General features: G+C 45.2%; 1 protein-coding gene across 1 annotated transcript; it reads right to left on the minus strand.

The window, feature by feature from the left end:
* Positions 1–11318: 11318 nt before the first annotated feature.
* Positions 11319–15154, minus strand: LOC121572232 (transcription factor SOX-4). Its single transcript, XM_041884178.2, has one exon. It carries the CDS (start codon positions 14624–14626, stop codon positions 13469–13471), a length of 1158 nt encoding a protein of 385 aa, XP_041740112.1. The 5' UTR covers positions 14627–15154; the 3' UTR covers positions 11319–13468.
* Between the last annotated feature and the right edge of the window lie 1676 nt (positions 15155–16830).

Here is a 16830-nt window from a genome sequence, read left to right on the forward strand (position 1 = left end):
CTAGTGCTTGTGACTAGCTGTCTGAATCATTACTGTCTGTTTTCTCTAGACAAGGCCATAAAAAACACTATGGCAGACACACAGACACACGGACACACGGACACACGGACACGCGGACACACGGACACGCGGACACACGGACACACAGACACACAGACATACAGACTCACGGACACACGGATACACGGACACACGGACACACAGACACACAGACACAGACACACAGACATACAGACACACAGGCTCACAGCTTATTAACACAGAGATACACAAGCATGCACACACACAAACACACACGCCTCTCTCTCTCTCTCTCTCTCTCTCTCTCCCTCTGTCTCTCTCTCTCTCTCTCCCTCTGTCTCTCTCTCTCCCTCTCTCTGTCTCCCTCTTTCTCTCTCTCTCTCTCTCTCTCTCTCTCTCTCTCTCTCTCTCTCTCTCTCGTTGGAGTGCATGCTGGGAGTGAGTCGTGAAGCAGGAGTGAGTGTGAGAGCGACTGGATTTTTTTTCATTCTATTGGGTTTTTGGTGTGTATATATTTATATTGATTAGTTTAGTTGGTTTAAGGTTATCTTGTCTAACTATCACTAAGCACGTATAGGGGTGGTGGGATTGTTGAGGTTGTTTTTCGCGAGGGCACAACCAGCGGGTGAGGCTGGTTGCAATGGCCACTCGCGGAAGTTTGGAGTTTGAAAAACTTAGTCGGCGACATGGAGTTAAAAGATTCCTGCTGCGGCCGGGTGTTCAGTGGAAGAATGTAGCTTGGCAGTGGGTGCTATTATTGGGTATGATAGCATCAAATCAGCCTCAAGGATGAATAGCGCTGTAGTGATATTTTTAGATTCCATTGAAAAGGTGAATAAGATAGTTGAGAGTGGTGTTGTGTTGCGGGAGACGCAGACGCCGGTATTTCCGCTTATGAATCCGGCGAAGAAAGTTATACTTTCTAACGTACCACCATTTGTTAGAGATGAAGTGTTGGAGCGAGAGTTATCTCGTCATGGTCAAATTGTATCAACAATAAAGAAGGTTCTTTTTGGATGCAAATCTCCGTTGCTGAAACATGTCGTGTCTCATAGGAGACAAGTGCATATGATTTTAAAAAAGGACATTGATGAACTGAATTTAGCATTCAGTTTTAAGATTGATGGATTTGATTATGTTTTCTACGCTTCTACTGAATCAATGAAATGCTTTGGCTGTGGAAGAGAGGGGCATTTGGCGCGTAATTGTCCCGAGAATGAGCGCGCAGATTCAGGTAGCAGCTCTAGTGCTGGTGCAGCTAATGCACCACCGCGAAGGGATGAACATGCTAAGGGTGCGGGTGCTGGGGAAGGGAGGAGGTGGGCAGATGTGGTAGGAAAAGTAGGAGAGGAAGGCAGTGTGGATACGGGGGCAATGGTGGTAGATCAGAACAAAGAAGGAGGGGAAAAAAGTCGGTGAGATTGCGACTGCCGTTGCTGAGGTGGTGCTGGAAAATGAAATTGGAGGTCAGGAGGAGATTGAAATAATGGAAAAGGAAGCCGCTGTTTTCAAAGTACCGAGGAGTAAGAGGAAGAATGTAAGGGGTGGTGAAGGGTCTAATTCCAAGAGGAAGGTAGAGATTGATAAATCAGTTGAGGATGAACAGGTTGTAGAGATGGTGGAGTTTTCTTCTGGGGAGGATAGCGAGAGTGAGTCATCTGATGCGTCACAACAAAATAGTGAGATAAATGGGGTGGAAGGGAGGTATGGGATTGAGAAAGTACGTCAATTTCTGAAGTTGACAAAAGGGAAGAAATATATGCAGGATTATAATGTAACAGATTTTTTCCCTGAAAGTGAATTGTTTATTGAATCAGCAAAGTTTCTGATGTCAAAAATAACAGGGGGAGGTTTGACAAGCCCTGAAATTGCTAGACTCAAGAAAGTGGTCACGAGAGTGATAAGTGATGCAAATTCTAAAGAAAATGAAAGAGTTCAGTCGCAGCCTTAACTCTGTAAAGAGATGTGGTTTCTGTGTCTTCCTCTGTATTTTTTTTTCATCCATGAGCAGTTTTAAGATTTCTTCTTTAAACGTAAATGGGGCAAGAGACGTTAAAAAGAGCCGTAGTGTATGAGTTAATTAGGGGAAAGGGAAGTGACATACATTTTCTACAAGAAACGCATAGTAATTTGGAAAATGAAGTTATGTGGCAACAGGAGTGGGGGGGACAGTGGTGTGTAGTCATAAAGACTCAAAAAGTGGGGGGTGTGGCCATCTTGTTCTCAAAAGGGTTTTTGCCTTTGTCATATGAGGTTGAAGAGGTAGTTGAGGGAGGTTATTAAAAGTTAGAGCAAGGTATGAAAACATCACTATGTGTCTGATAAATGTATATGCCCCAGTGGTGGCAGTTGAGAGGGTATGTTTTTTTAGAGACATTATCAAATACCATTGGGAAATGTAATAATGAAGATTATTTATTTATTGCTGGGGATTTTAACTGTACAGTCAGTGATTTAGATAGAAATCACAAAGAACCTCATATAGCCTCAAGGACTTTTTTAAAACGCCTCATTGTAACACATGAACTGTGTGATATTTGGCGGAGTCAACATGGAGGCACGAGACAGTACACCTGGGCGCATGTGAGAGAGAACACCATCTCTATGGCCAGGTTAGATAGGTTTTATTGTTTTGAGCATCAATCTCAGGTCTGTAAATCAAGTGTGATAACCCCAGTGGGATTTTCTGATCATTGTTTAATAACAGAGGTGGTGTTCATTAACGATGTAAAACCCAAAAGCGCATATTGGCATTTTAATATAACTTTATTGAGTGATGCTCACTTCAGGAAATGTTTTAGTTTTTTTTTTTGGAGGTCTCAAAAGGCCAGTTTTGTATCCCTTCAACAGTGGTGGGATATAGGGAAAATCCAGATTCAACAATTATGTAATCAATACACAAGGAATGTCACCAGGGATATCACCAAATCAATGAAAGCCCTAGAGACTGAAATAGTGGAACTCATGACGTTGGTTGAGACCACAGGAGATCGAGGCCATACTCAGGCCCTCAAGAGGAAAAAAGCTACATTGGCAGACCTGCTGGGTATCAGAGCACAGGGGGCATTGGTGAGAAGTAAGTTTCAGGGAGTCTCTGAAATGGATGCCTCATCCAAGTTTTTCTTTGGTTTAGAGAAAAAGAATGGACAAAGAAAAATTATTCATTGTCTCAAATCAGCTGTTGGACAGGAGCTCACTAGCCCTAGTTGTGACACTCTGGCTCCACGGACCTTGATATTTGAGCCAGGGTTGTTTATTTTCATTGGTTGGGTGTATTTCTATGCTGGGGATTTCTGGTTGTGCATTTCTATGTTTGGGTTAATTGTTCTTTATGTTGATTAGTCATATGACTCCCAATCGGAGGTAACGAGTGTCAGCTGTCGGCTCGTTATCTCTGATTGGGAGCCATATTTATACGGTGTGGTTTCACCTTGGTTTTGTGGGTTTTGTTTCCTTGTTGCTGTTAGTGTATATCAGTATTTGGACTTCACTTTCGTCCTATTTGGTTTGTTGTTTTTGATCGTGGTTTCTTTAATTAAATAAAGTCTACGATGTTCGCTCAACACGCTGCGCTTTGGTCTCCTCCTTTCGACGATCGTGACAGAAAAACCCACCAAAGAAAGACCAAGCAGCGTGTCCAGGAGCAAGGAGACTGGACATGGGAGGAGGCGCCGGGCAAGGAGATGGAGAGGCTGGCGATGGCCCAGGTGGGCACATCGTGGTCCTGGGAGGACATGCTCGGAGGCAAGGGACCTTGGGGAAGGATCAAGGCCCTGGCGAGAGAGGAGCAACGGCGGCAGCAGGGCCATCGTCGGAGGGTCGTGAGTCAACCCCAGAAAATTTTTAGGGGGGCACACGGCATGGACGACGGGGCTGACGGAGGAGAAAAGGGGGGAGTATCCAGGAGGCCACCAGGCCAGGGGTACACCGCCCTGTACGTCCTGTGCTGATGCCTCACACAGAGTGTGTGAGGGTAGGCATTCAGCCAGGACGGGTGGTGGCCGCTGTTCACTCCAGGCCTCCTGTCCGTCTCCACAGCCCGGTCCGGCCTGTTCCTGCCACCCGCACCAAGTCTACGGTGCGCGTCGCCAGCCCGACCCGGCTTGTTCCTGCCACCCGCACCAAGTCTACGGTGCGCGTCGCCAGCCCGGTCCGGCCTGTTCCTGCCACCCGCACCAAGACTACGGTGCGCGTCGCCAGCCCGGTCCGGCCTGTTCCGGCCACCCGCACCAAGTCTACGGTGCGCCTCAGACGGCCAGAGTCTGCCGTCTGCCCAACGGGGCCTGAACTGTCCGTCTGCCCAACGCCCGTCTGAACTGCCCGTCTGCCCAACGGCGCCTGAACTGCCCGTCTGCCCAACGCCGTCTGAACTGTCCGTCTGCCAAGCGCCGCAGGAGCTGCCCGTCGGTACTGAGCCTGCAAAGCCGCCCGTCTGCCATGAGCCTTCAGAGCCGTCCGCCAGACCGGAGCCGCTAGAGCTCTCCGCCAGACAGGAGCAGCCAGAGCCTTCCGCCAGACAGGATCAGCCAGAGCCTTCCGCCAGACAGGAGCAGCCAGAGCCTTCCGCCAGACAGGAGCAGCCAGAGCCTTCCGCCAGACAGGATCAGCCAGAGCCTTCCGCCAGACAGGATCAGCCAGAGCCTTCTGCCAGACAGGATCAGCCAGAGCCTTCTGCCAGACAGGATCAGCCAGAGCCTTCTGCCAGACAGGATCAGCCAGAGCCTTCTGCCAGACAGGATCAGCCAGAGCCTTCTGCCAGACAGGATCAGCCAGAGCCTTCTGCCAGACAGGATCAGCCAGAGCCTTCTGCCAGCCAGGATCCGCCAGAGCCGTCCAGCCAGGATCCGCCAGAGCCGTCCAGCCAGGATCCGCCAGAGCCGTCCAGCCAGGATCCGCCAGAGCCAGCTAGTCAGGTACTGTCCCTTAGCCCGGTGCGGCCCCTTAGTCCAGGGCTGCCCCTTAGTCCGGTGCTGCCCCTTAGTCCGGTGCCGCCCCCTTAATCCAGTGGGGGTTTAGTTGGGGGGGTGGTCATGTGGAGGGGGATACGGAAGCGGATAGTGACTAAGGTGGGGTGGGGACCACGACCTGGGCCAGAGCCGCCACCTGGACAGACGCCCACCCAGACCCTCCCCTAGACTGTATGCTGGTGCGCCCGGAGGTCGCACCTTTAGGGGGTACTGTGACACTCTGGCTCCACGGACCTTGATATTTGAGCCAGGGTTGTTTATTTTCATTGGTTGGGTGTATTTCTATGCTGGGGATTTCTGGTTGTGCATTTCTATGTTTGGGTTAATTGTTCTTTATGTTGATTAGTCATATGACTCCCAATCGGAGGTAACGAGTGTCAGCTGTCGGCTCGTTATCTCTGATTGGGAGCCATATTTATACGGTGTGGTTTCACCTTGGTTTTGTGGGTTTTTGTTTCCTTGTTGCTGTTAGTGTATATCAGTATTTGGACTTCACTTTCGTCCTATTTGGTTTGTTGTTTTTGATCGTGGTTTCTTTAATTAAATAAAGTCTACGATGTTCGCTCAACACGCTGCGCTTTGGTCTCCTCCTTTCGACGATCGTGACACTAGTGAAATTAGAAAGAGGGCAGTAGAGTTCTATGCTGAGCTCTACAAGTGTGAGTACAAAGAGGATAAAACAGTGACACAGCAGTTCCTTGATGGGCTCCCACAGGTGGCTGCAGAAGCTCAGGTTGAGCTAGAGCAACCATTGTCTTTGCAGGAGCTATACACTGCATTAAAAGGCATGGAAAATGGAAGGGCACCAGGCATTGATGGGCTTCCCGTTGACTTTTTAAGTCTTTTTGGGCTATGTTGGGAGAGGATTGGCTAGCAGTAGTTAATGATAGTTTAACCGGAGGGTTACTACCAATAAGCTGCAGAAGGGCTGTCCTCACCCTACTGCCCAAAAAGGGTGACCCTAGGGAGGTGAAGAACTGGAGGCCGGTGGCTCTATTGTGCACTGATTATAAGATCCTGTCAAAGGCTTTGTCCAACAGGCTGAGGGAGGTGATGGGGCAAATCATACATACGGACCAGTCCTACTGTGTTCCTGGCAGGCAGATAGGGGATAACATTTCTCTGATTCGTGATTTTGTGGACGTCTCTAGGGCTATTGGGTTGGATGCTGGTCTAATTTCAATTGATCAGGAAAAGGCATTTGACCGAGTTGAACATCAATACTTATGGCACACTTTTGAGGCATTTGGGTTCAGCTCTGGTTTTATTGCCATGATAAAGGTGATATATGGTGACATTGAAAGTGTTTTGAAAGTTTACGGTGGTTTGAGTGCTCCTTTTGAAGTGTGTAGAGGTATTAGGCAGGGATGCTCTTTGTCGGGAATGTTATATGCCATTGCTATAGAGCCACTACTAAATAGCATTAGAAGTCGCATTGAAGGGGGTGTACCTTTCAGAGGATATTCCTCTCTATTCGTCTCTCAGCCTATGCTGATGATGTAGTTGTTTTAGAGAAAAATCAAGCGGAGGTGGATAGTTTGAGTCTAATGGTTGACCGTTTTAGGGGAATATCCTCTGCAAAGGTAAATTGGGAAAAAAGTTGTGCTTTACAGATTGAAGAATGGTCTGGAGGGATTATGGCTTTGCCAGGGGGGGCTGGAATGGTGTAAGGGAGGTTTTAAGTACCTTGGAGTGTACCTAGGAGATGAGGGGACAATGGAAAAAAATTGGATTGGGGTGGTTGAAATGGTGGAAGGAAGGATGAGGAGATGGCGTTGGTTGTTATCGCGTATGTCATATAGGGGCGCACTATTATAGTTAACAATGTGATTGCCTCTGCACTGTGGCATCGGTTGTCAGTTTTAGAGCCACCATCTGGCCTTCTGGCTAAGATACAGGCAATGATTGTGGATTTTTTTTGGGATAAATATCACTGGGTTCCACAAAGTGTTTTGTATTTGTCAAAAGAGGAGGGGGACAAGGTCTTGTACATCTTGCTAGTAGGGCTGCTGCTTTCCGGTTTCAGTTTATTCAAAGGTTGCTTTATGGACCGGAAAATGTGGTTTGGAGAGGGGTGGCAGGTCTTGTATTACAGCAGGTTGGGGGATTAGGTTTAAAGAAAGCTTTATTTTGGTTGATAGTAGCCAGATTTCTAGGGGAGGGGAGTACCTCCGTTTTACAGAGGCCTTCTTAGGGTGTGGAGCATTATGAAGGTGTCCAGACGAACGTCAGCGGAGTCAGTGCATTGGCTGTTGGAGGAACCTCTGGTGTACGGGGCAAGACTGGATTGTACAACTGCAGCTGTTCCATATTTCTCCAAGATTCTGGTGAAGGGCAAAATCATCACCTTAAAACAGTTAATGGCCATGGCTGGGCCCGCCTTAATGGATGGAAGACGGGTGGCTGAACATTTGGGGGTGAGGTCGGAAAGGATTGTCGGACAACTGCTGGGAAGCTGCAGGAAGGCTCTGTCAGCAGAAGAGTGGGGTATGCTTAATAGTCACAAGAAGAATGTACAAGATGAAAACGTCTCATTTCCAAGACTAGGGATTACACCCAATATCCCAGAGTCGGAAAGAAAGGCGCTATTAATGGATTTGAGAGGGTTGGAAGAGGTGGGTTTGGATGAGGTGAATGGGAAAGACTTATACAGGGGGGTGTGTCAAGGTTTTGAATAAAGATAAATTGAAAAATAGAAAAGACACTCCATGGAGGGTAAAATTGGGCATTGATGACAAGGTAAAGCCAGCATGGAGAGCACTGTACAAGCCACCGTTACAAAAGGGTACTGGGGATATGCAATGGAGAGTTTTGCATGGCATCATTGCAGTTAATGCTTTTGTATCTGTTATTAACTCAGATGTTGGAGATGGATGCCCTTTTTGTAATATAAGAGAAACAATTTTTCATTGTTTTATGGAGTGTGAGAGGATAAAACCTCTCTTGGAAATGCTGGAGTCTTTGTTTAAAGCTGTAGGGAGATTTTCAATAATACTGTTTTTATTTTGGGGTTTCAATATAGTAAGCATCAGAAAAGAAAATGTCAACTGTTAAATTTTATTTTGGGACAAGCTAAGATGTCCATTTTTCTGAGTAGGAAACATAAGATAGAAACGGGATATGGGCAGGATGTAAGATGTGTTTTTAAAGGATTAGTGAAAGCAAGAATAAAAGTGGATTTTGAGTTCTTCTCAGCTGTAAAAGATCTCCCATTGTTTGAGGAGAAGTGGGCTTACGAAAGAGCGGTTTGTTTTGTGGAGGAGGGGAAACTATTTTTTGTTGATGAAATGAGTTGAATGTATATGTTCTTTTGTATTTTTATTTTATTTTATTTAGGAATTACATTTTTCTTCATTTTTGAAAAGGCAGTGTGCCATTATTTATGTTAACACTTGAGTATAAAATAAAGGTTTTATAAAAACTCAAACTCTCTCTCTCTCTCTCTCTCTCTCTCTCTCTCTCTCTCCAATACATAGGCTACCATACTCAAACTCAGTCTCAATAGAAAGTCAGACTAACTGTTGATTCTATCCTAGATGTACACTACCATTAAAAAGTTTGGGGTCACTTAGAAATGTCCTTGTTTTCAAAAGAAAAGCTGTTTTTTTGCCCATTAAAATAAAATAACCTTCCGGGCAGAGTTGCAAAGAATAAGCCATATCTCAGACTGGCCAATAAAAATAAAAGATTAAGATTTTTCTTTGCAACTCTGCCTAGGTCTTCAGCATCCGGGAGTCGCTTCTTCACTGTTGACGTTGAGACTGGTGTTTTGCGGGTACTATAGGGATCTGGTCAAAAGTAGTGCACTGCATAGGGGATAGGGTGTCATTTGGGACGTAGCCTAATCCTTTACTTTTTTTTTTAACGGCACAAATATATGTTATGTAAAAACTTTAATCAAGAGGAAAAATGATTTCATATTATATTAATTACATTTACATGACCCTCCTAGAGATGTCCACATAATGCTTACATGACCCTCCTAGAGATGTCCACCAAATGCTTACATGACCCTCCTAGAGATGTCCACCAAATGCTTACATTACCCTCCTAGAGATGTCCATCTAATGCTTTCACGTCTCTGCTCTCCATAACACACACTGAGGGAAATGATTATGCCCTAGTCTCCGGTGGAATAGGGAATTAATGAATAAACACTAAATAGTATATATCAGGGAGGGTCTCCCTCTTTATTGAACTGTCATTAGATTCAGGAGACAAATGAATGCATCCAGAAGGATTTAATTTGATTTAGGAGGCAGAAGGCAGTCTCTGGCACAATCCACTAGAATAGAAAAACACTAACACAAACACACACACACACACACACACACACACACACACACACACACACACACACAGAGAGAGAGACACAGACACACACACAGACACAGACAGACAAACACACACACAGACAAACACACATCCACCGCCATCCCCTCCCCCCAATCAAGTCATGCCTAGAGGAAAGTCTGGCACCCCGCCCCCATCCCAAAGAGCTGTCTTCAGCCATCATACACAAACACACACACACACAGAAATGGGTCCCCCAGTGAATTGTGCGTGGCCTCCTTGGTCTTGGATACAGTGTTGCCATGGTAGCCACGTTTTCGCCACATGGCAAATCATAGAGAGGAGCCACTCCTATTGATGTAGGGTTAGGGAATCAGAGAGAGGAGAGAGGAGCCACTCCTATTGATGTAGGGTTAGGGAATCAGAGAGGGTATAGAGGAGCCACTCCTATTGATGTAGGGTTAGGGAATCATAGAGAGGAGAGAGGAGCCACTCCTATTGATTTAGGGTTAGGGAATCAGAGAGAGGAGAGAGGAGCCACTCCTATTGATTTAGGGTTAGGGAATCAGAGAGAGGATAGAGGAGCCACTCCTATTGATGTAGGGTTAGGGAATCAGAGAGAGGATAGAGGAGCCACTCCTATTTATGTAGGGTTAGGGAATCAGAGAGAATATAGAGGAGCCACTCCTATTGATGTAGGGTTAGGGAATCAGAGAGAGTATAGAGGAGCCACTCCTATTGATGTAGGGTTAGGGAATCAGAGAGAGGAGCCACTCCTATTGATGTAGGGTTAGGGAATCAGAGAGAGGAGACACTCCTATTGATGTAGGGCATAATACTGGATTCAGCTTAACACAGACATGTACTGGCACACAAAGAACCCCCCTATTCTCCTCTAAGAGGAGGAAATCATTTGTGGATCCAGTTGTTCTTCATTTAATACATCCAGGTTGGGCTGTGATGATAGCATGGTCCCAGAGCTGTTTGAGGTATCATTCCTTAACCTCTTAAGGATCTGACCCTTTTTTTTCAATTCTCGCCTAAAATAACATACCCAAATCTAACTGCCTGTAGCTCAGGACCTGAAGCAAGGATATGCATATTCTTGATACCATTTGAAAGGAAACACCTTGAAGTTTGTGGAAATGTGGAATTAATGTAGCAGTCTTTGTGCAAAGTTTCAGATTGATCCAGTGAAGCATTGCAATACTGGACTATTTTGTATCAAGTCTGCCCAAATGTGCCGAATAATTTCCAAGTAAAGAACATACAAAAATATGCAAAATAATGTATCTTTGGTCTATCTGTGTTTCAGAAATGTCCTTCAATTCGCAGGAGGCGCAAGAGGCGGAGAAAGCATCCGAGCGAATGAAACAGCGCCCCCTCTGTCTCAGGATGTGTAGCCCAACTATCTGATGCTGTCTGGTCAAAAAGAGCATGACATTGTTGCCCCCCGTAGCATTGAATGCAAGGGAAGCCAGCAAGCATTTGGCCTCCCTTGATAAATTTTTTTATAAAATAGTAGCCAATCAGCATTGAGCTAAATTGAGTGAGCTCAGTTGTGAGTGGTTCTGTCACGCCAAAAAAAAGCTGTCAAGGGAAGCCAGTTTGGCTTCAGACCAATCACTAGAATCTAAATTTCATTGACAGAAAAAAAAAATATTTTTTTCGTGGTTGTAAATAAATAGTTTATGTCAGAAACATTAATTCGCTTGACCATGCTGTAGGTCATGTAACTGTTTGTTACATGCAATATGTTTTGTGGACTTCACCGGACAGATGTTGATCTCCGGTCTTGTGATGAAACAAAAGGTGTGGTTGAATTTATTCTGACACTGTGTCTTCTTATTGTCTCGGCCTTTAGGCCTATATATCACGGTGTCATATGAACCAACAGGTTATAGAGCAAACAACACAATTATCACAACACATAGGTTGTAATGTTGCTTTTTCTCCCCTGGCTTGTCTTCCCCAGTGATTATACCCACGCACTGTCACTGCCACCAAATCAACACAATGAGGACAGAGACAGAAAGATTCAGTTCCAGCTGATTTTATTTCCTTCTTGAAAAAAACAAAACAAAACAAACAAACAAAACAAACAAATAAACGTTTTCTGTACAGAGGTCTGTGGCAGTCATTGACCCAATTGGCTGGCGTTGAGTTCTATATTCAAATGAGTTATGGTATGATTGGAGGAAACATGATCATACACAAAGCATATTGCACAAATGAAAAAAAAGAAAGAAATATATGGTATAAAGATGGAAAATCCTGGACCAATCATCTTCAACATCAGAATGTCGAAAGATGGCAATTTTAGTGCCTGTCGTTGATCATTACACATAAACACAATCTTATCCGCCTTATAATACAGTCAATAAACATAAATATCTTCAATTCATATTATTATTTTTTTAAAATCTTAAACACAACAGCTATACATATACCTGAATCTGAAATAGAAAAAACGCTAATTTGCCATGCCATAATATAAGGAAAACAATTTGCTAGTAAGTAAGCCAACAGGTAGAAAAAACGATTAAATACTCGTATTATGCAATTGCACAATGATAGACAATCGAAGCACTCCCTCCACCTCCCTTTGACTCAAATAGGCATTTAGAATGAGTGAGTGTCACATTCCATCCAGTGGTTTCAAATCAAACTTTATCACCATAAAAATCATTCAGACGTTTTTCTCTCAATCCAACAGCATCTCTCTTTCTCTTTAACAATTCTGATATAGCCTGGGTACCAGTCTGTGTGTGCCATCATGCCACTCCTTTGCAAGGTCTTAACACGATGGCACAAAGAGATTGGGTCCAGGTTATGCGAATCCACTGGTGAAACACAGTCACTGGGTGCAGATGACACTCCAGTATAGTAGCGTGTCAGTTTGTTTACTCGGCTGGTGAAATATAGACACTGTGCCTTTAAGAAGCATGTGGCGTGACACTATCAAGCATTAACAGGGAGCAGATTGTGTGACAATGGATCCCCTGGCTTTGAAGATAGGGAATACAACCAAAAACCCACTGGCATCCCCTCCATAGATCTTGTACAAAAATACACGCATAGAAAATGACACACTGAGTTCTCCTTTAAAAAGTGAGAGATATCAACATTCAAATAAGATACACTTCTAGCCCTCCTGCACACGGATGCAGACAGGTGCATGGTTTACAAACAAGCAAGACCTATTATACCATAACAATACTTCAAAGTATTAAAAAAACATGTTCGGCTGGTATAAATACATCGATATAAAAAACGTACTCTGATATAGAATAACTACAAAGTCAGAAGCACTAGGAGTTGTGCAGTAAGGTAATTGGTCCTGAAATGTGCATCGAGAGTGTAAAAGTTTTCAGACAAAAGATTCTGAGTTTTGAGTTGTTAATTAAAAGTCCTGCCGTTGAAAGGAAAGCTGGCGATTGGGAACTGTGTTCTGTGGTTACACACACACATAAACTCAGCGCCGTAATCACATTGTAATAAACATGATTATTTCAGATTCATCACTAAATTGAACAATTCTCCACAGGGAGCCAGCTGTTATCATTATTATTCTAAGCTTCAGAAAAACAAACCTGAATATTAACTCCATAAACCCCATCCACACAGTCGGGTAAATAACCGGAGTGGGTCACTTATAAAACGTTCGAAACCCTGGCAACGTCAAGCTCTCCAAAAGGCCCTTTATGCACACAGTCATAATCACCATCAGCCCGCAAACGTCCTTCCGCGGCCCGGTTGAATGCTTCAGTTCAGTAGGTCCGTCTGTGTGTCACTGCTAACAGAGGCGGGCTTAAGAAAGTCTTTCTCTCTGCTGTCTCCAAATGCAATCTAAGCACTTTATTTCCCTCTGCTCTGTATACTAGGCAGCAATGCGCCCATGACTGTCCCAATTAGTGTCTTTGATCCATGTCAATACGCACAAGATGGAACATATGATGTTTTTATACACACACCATGCCTGAATAACCTAAACACATGTAGTTCAAATTAGGCTGTTCTTTCCGAAACGCAAGGGGACATTTCAGTGCACATTTCAATCCCCAATAATCTGAAAGAATGTCTAAAGATTATTTCGCACTCGCGGGGGTTTAGTTTTGCGCTGGGAAGGGGTTATCTTTCCCTTGTTTTCTCTGTGAGTTTTCTTTTTTACTCCTCCTCTCTGCTGCTCAGCAGGTGAAGACCAGGTTGGAGATGGTGGACTCCAGCCAGTCTCCCGAGATCATCTCGCTGACCTCGGGGGTGCAGTAGTCAGGGAAGTCGAAGTGAGATCCCGCACCGCACTCCCCGAAGCTCCAGTCCAGATCCCTGTCCAGCTCCGACACACACTGCCCCATGCTGCCCAGAGACATGCTCTCAAACCCGGGGCTCGGCTGTAGCTCGAACCGCTCATCCTCCGGCTCCTCATCTGAGGAAGAAGAGAGGGAGGAGGAAGAGGAGTGAGAGGTGGACGGGGTTGGAGAGGACGCACGTGTGTACCTGAGGCGGGCCTTTGACGACGACGATGATGAAGGGTTAGTGGAGCGCACTTTGCTCGTCCCCGTCACCTGGTCATCGTACAGGCTCATTGGGTCACTGGACTCAGCCGAGCTGCTCAGGGCGGGACTGCCCGGGACTCCCACAGAGGGTGGCCCACTGTCCAAGCTCCCTCCCCCGCCAAACATGTGGTCGCGCCTCGTTTGCTTGTCTGGTATCTGTCGGGCGCCAGTCACTGACCTGGATTTGTAGAGCGTGTGGTGATCCGCGGGAGACCCACACTCCGGCCCCTGGGTAGCCAGCTTGGCGCTCCCCTGTCCCGGCTTGTGCGCTCTGCTGGCCCCCATAGACCCAGAGCTTCTTTTCAAGGAGGACTTAGAACCCCCGCTCCTATCCACGCCTTTCTGTCCTCTCTCTCCCCGCTCTGTCTTGGTACTGGGCGTCTTAACCTTCTTCCGTGGCCGGTACTTGTAGTCGGGGTAGTCGGCCATGTGCTTGAGCCTCAGCCGCTCTGCTTCCCGGATGAAGGGGATCTTGTCCATGTCTTTGAGCAGTTTCCAGCGTTTGCCCAGCCTCTTGGAGATCTCGGCGTTGTGCATGTCCGGGCTCTGCTCCATGATCTTTCTCCTCTCGATCTGAGACCAAACCATAAACGCGTTCATCGGTCTCTTGATGTGTCCCGTGGGGGTTTTACACCAGGCAACGTTACCTCTGTCCCCTCCAGTGGAGGATAGCGGAGACCCGGGAGTCGGGGACGCGTCCATGTCCAAGTCCATATCCCCGGTATCGGTGGAGTCCCCGCCGGGAGAGAAGGGATCCGTGCTCTCTGCGTGGCTGATGTGTTGTACCATCGTTTCTTTCTCTTTCTCTCGGTTAGACAGGACACCTAATGCTATTCAGAATTCTGTCGTTATGGTGTGAAGTGCGTAAAAGTTGCCAATGTTATATCATCAGAGTTTTGTTTCAGTCACTCAAGAAACATATGTTTATGTAACCACACAGACAGAACGTGTAAAAGTTATTGCAAGTCTCCTCTCTCTTTCTTTTCAGTGCTCTGTCTGATCAGTCCGTTTTGTTGACACTGTGTACTTAGTCTCCAGTGCGCGTATATCTTCCAAAAGACGCACGAAATAACAAGTTCAAATCTTCAACGTTCTGCACTCAAACGTTCAACTGCCAGTGCGACTGAAAACTCGCCCTGTGATACCTAGAACACTTCGCTGTTGAAAACAACTCTGTAACTTTCCTATGAGATGTATAATATCGCTGTCTGCGCAGCTCGCCTGAGCAGTAAGAGAACCATGTGGAAGAATGGAAGTGTCGCACTTTTTCATAGTCCCCTCTTTCCTTATCCGTCTGTCAGTATACTGTAAACCTAACGTTCAACACCACACACTTTTATATCCCTTCCCGATAAATAAAAACCATGCTAAACAGCCAATCACAGGCTGTCTCTATCCTGTTTTTTGGCCAAAACCACGCCCCGCCGGAGTCCATTGGCTGAATAAACCGTGTAATAATAATCGGAGTGTGCAATGAGCGTTCGTGTATCTGACCTCATTTCTGTCTGACTGTCTGAACCACTGGTCTGAAGCGAATTGAGGCACATTTTGCAGTCCTTTCTCTGACGCCTTTCTCAATAATAAGACCCATGCTCAAACATACAAATGCAGTAGTTCAATGAAATGTGGATTCTGGATTTAGAATATTATATATATATATATATATATATATATATATATATATATATATATATATATATAGTGTAATATGGATTATATGAACAAGAAAAGAAAGGAAACAATGTCATTAAATATAATTAAATGACATGGACTATTAAACCAAACCCAGCCATATCAGGGATCGAAATATATTAGATAATAGACATTTATAAAATAAACAGATATTCGTTTCAGTAACCTGTTATTAATTAAATCCCATAAAGAGTACCCATTAGATAAATCATAAGAAAACCATCATATCCATTTCCATATTTATTGTTGATCTAACAGCTGGGTTATTGTATGTGCGCACATGGTCCTTCTATCATACAATACCATGCGCACATACCGCAGTTGTTATTGTTCTGTCTCGCTCATCTCTGCGTTCTTGCTGGCTCTGCGGCAGACAGTGGATACTGCCCACGGGTATAGCCCCCCAGAGTGTCTCTGTCCCACGCAACCGAGGCCCTGACTCCCCGCTGCGCTGTTTTTTTGGCAGGGCGATGATTGCACTGGCGAGGCGGCAGTCCAGCCCTTGTTTTTTTTTTGATCGGTTGAGCATGCCGCAGAGTGATACAGCATCGCTAGATGTCAGCGTAGAGCCAGAGAGAAAGTGATTAATGTTATCATCATAAGTGTGATATGTGTGTGTATGTATGTATGTGTGTGTGTGTGTGTGTGTTTGTGTGTGTGTGTGTGAATTTTGTATTTCGTGTGTGTGCGCGCACGGCAAGATCATACATAAATAACACATTTTAATATGAATTCTTTGTCACCATGTCATCATCGCGATGCGTTTACAAGTTTGTTTCTCTCTCATCAAGGATATTTACACCCCTCTCTTTTTTGTAGATATTTTAAGCCATACCGATTTTATTTAGATATTATATTTATTTAAATACACAATCCTAGAGTGTGAGAGTTGAAGCCAATTCCTGACGTGTTTACTCAGCAAGATAACTGAAGCTGTGTCATCGTTCATCGTCTTGTTTACTCCAAAGCTGCTCTGACCGTTCTGGCACGAGCCTCTCCAGATAAATGAACTCGAAGCGCTAGCGGATGTATACCTGTATGTTTGCGCGCGCTTCTACTCTGATATTTGTTGGTGTATTGATTAATTGATCACTTAGTGATTGTACAAGCATATAACCCACCATTCACAGCAATACGACAATATTAAACGAGTCTATCAAGCAGAGGACTCTCTGTCTCAACAATCACACAGAGATAGAGTTCCACTTCCTGCTTATAAGAACACAAATATTGCGCACCTGTTGCCAGTTTAAGAGCGGGTAACTGATGCGTTTTTGCTGAACAATCACACACACCCGACT

The sequence above is a fragment of the Coregonus clupeaformis genome, chromosome 8 (assembly GCF_020615455.1).
Source record: "Coregonus clupeaformis isolate EN_2021a chromosome 8, ASM2061545v1, whole genome shotgun sequence".
Lineage (NCBI taxonomy): Eukaryota > Metazoa > Chordata > Actinopteri > Salmoniformes > Salmonidae > Coregonus > Coregonus clupeaformis.

Excerpts from the sequence above, each read along its gene's own strand:
- LOC121572232 (XM_041884178.2), bottom strand. The coding sequence starts at position 14,626 with ATGGTACAACACATCAGCCACGCAGAGAGCACGGATCCCTTCTCTCCC.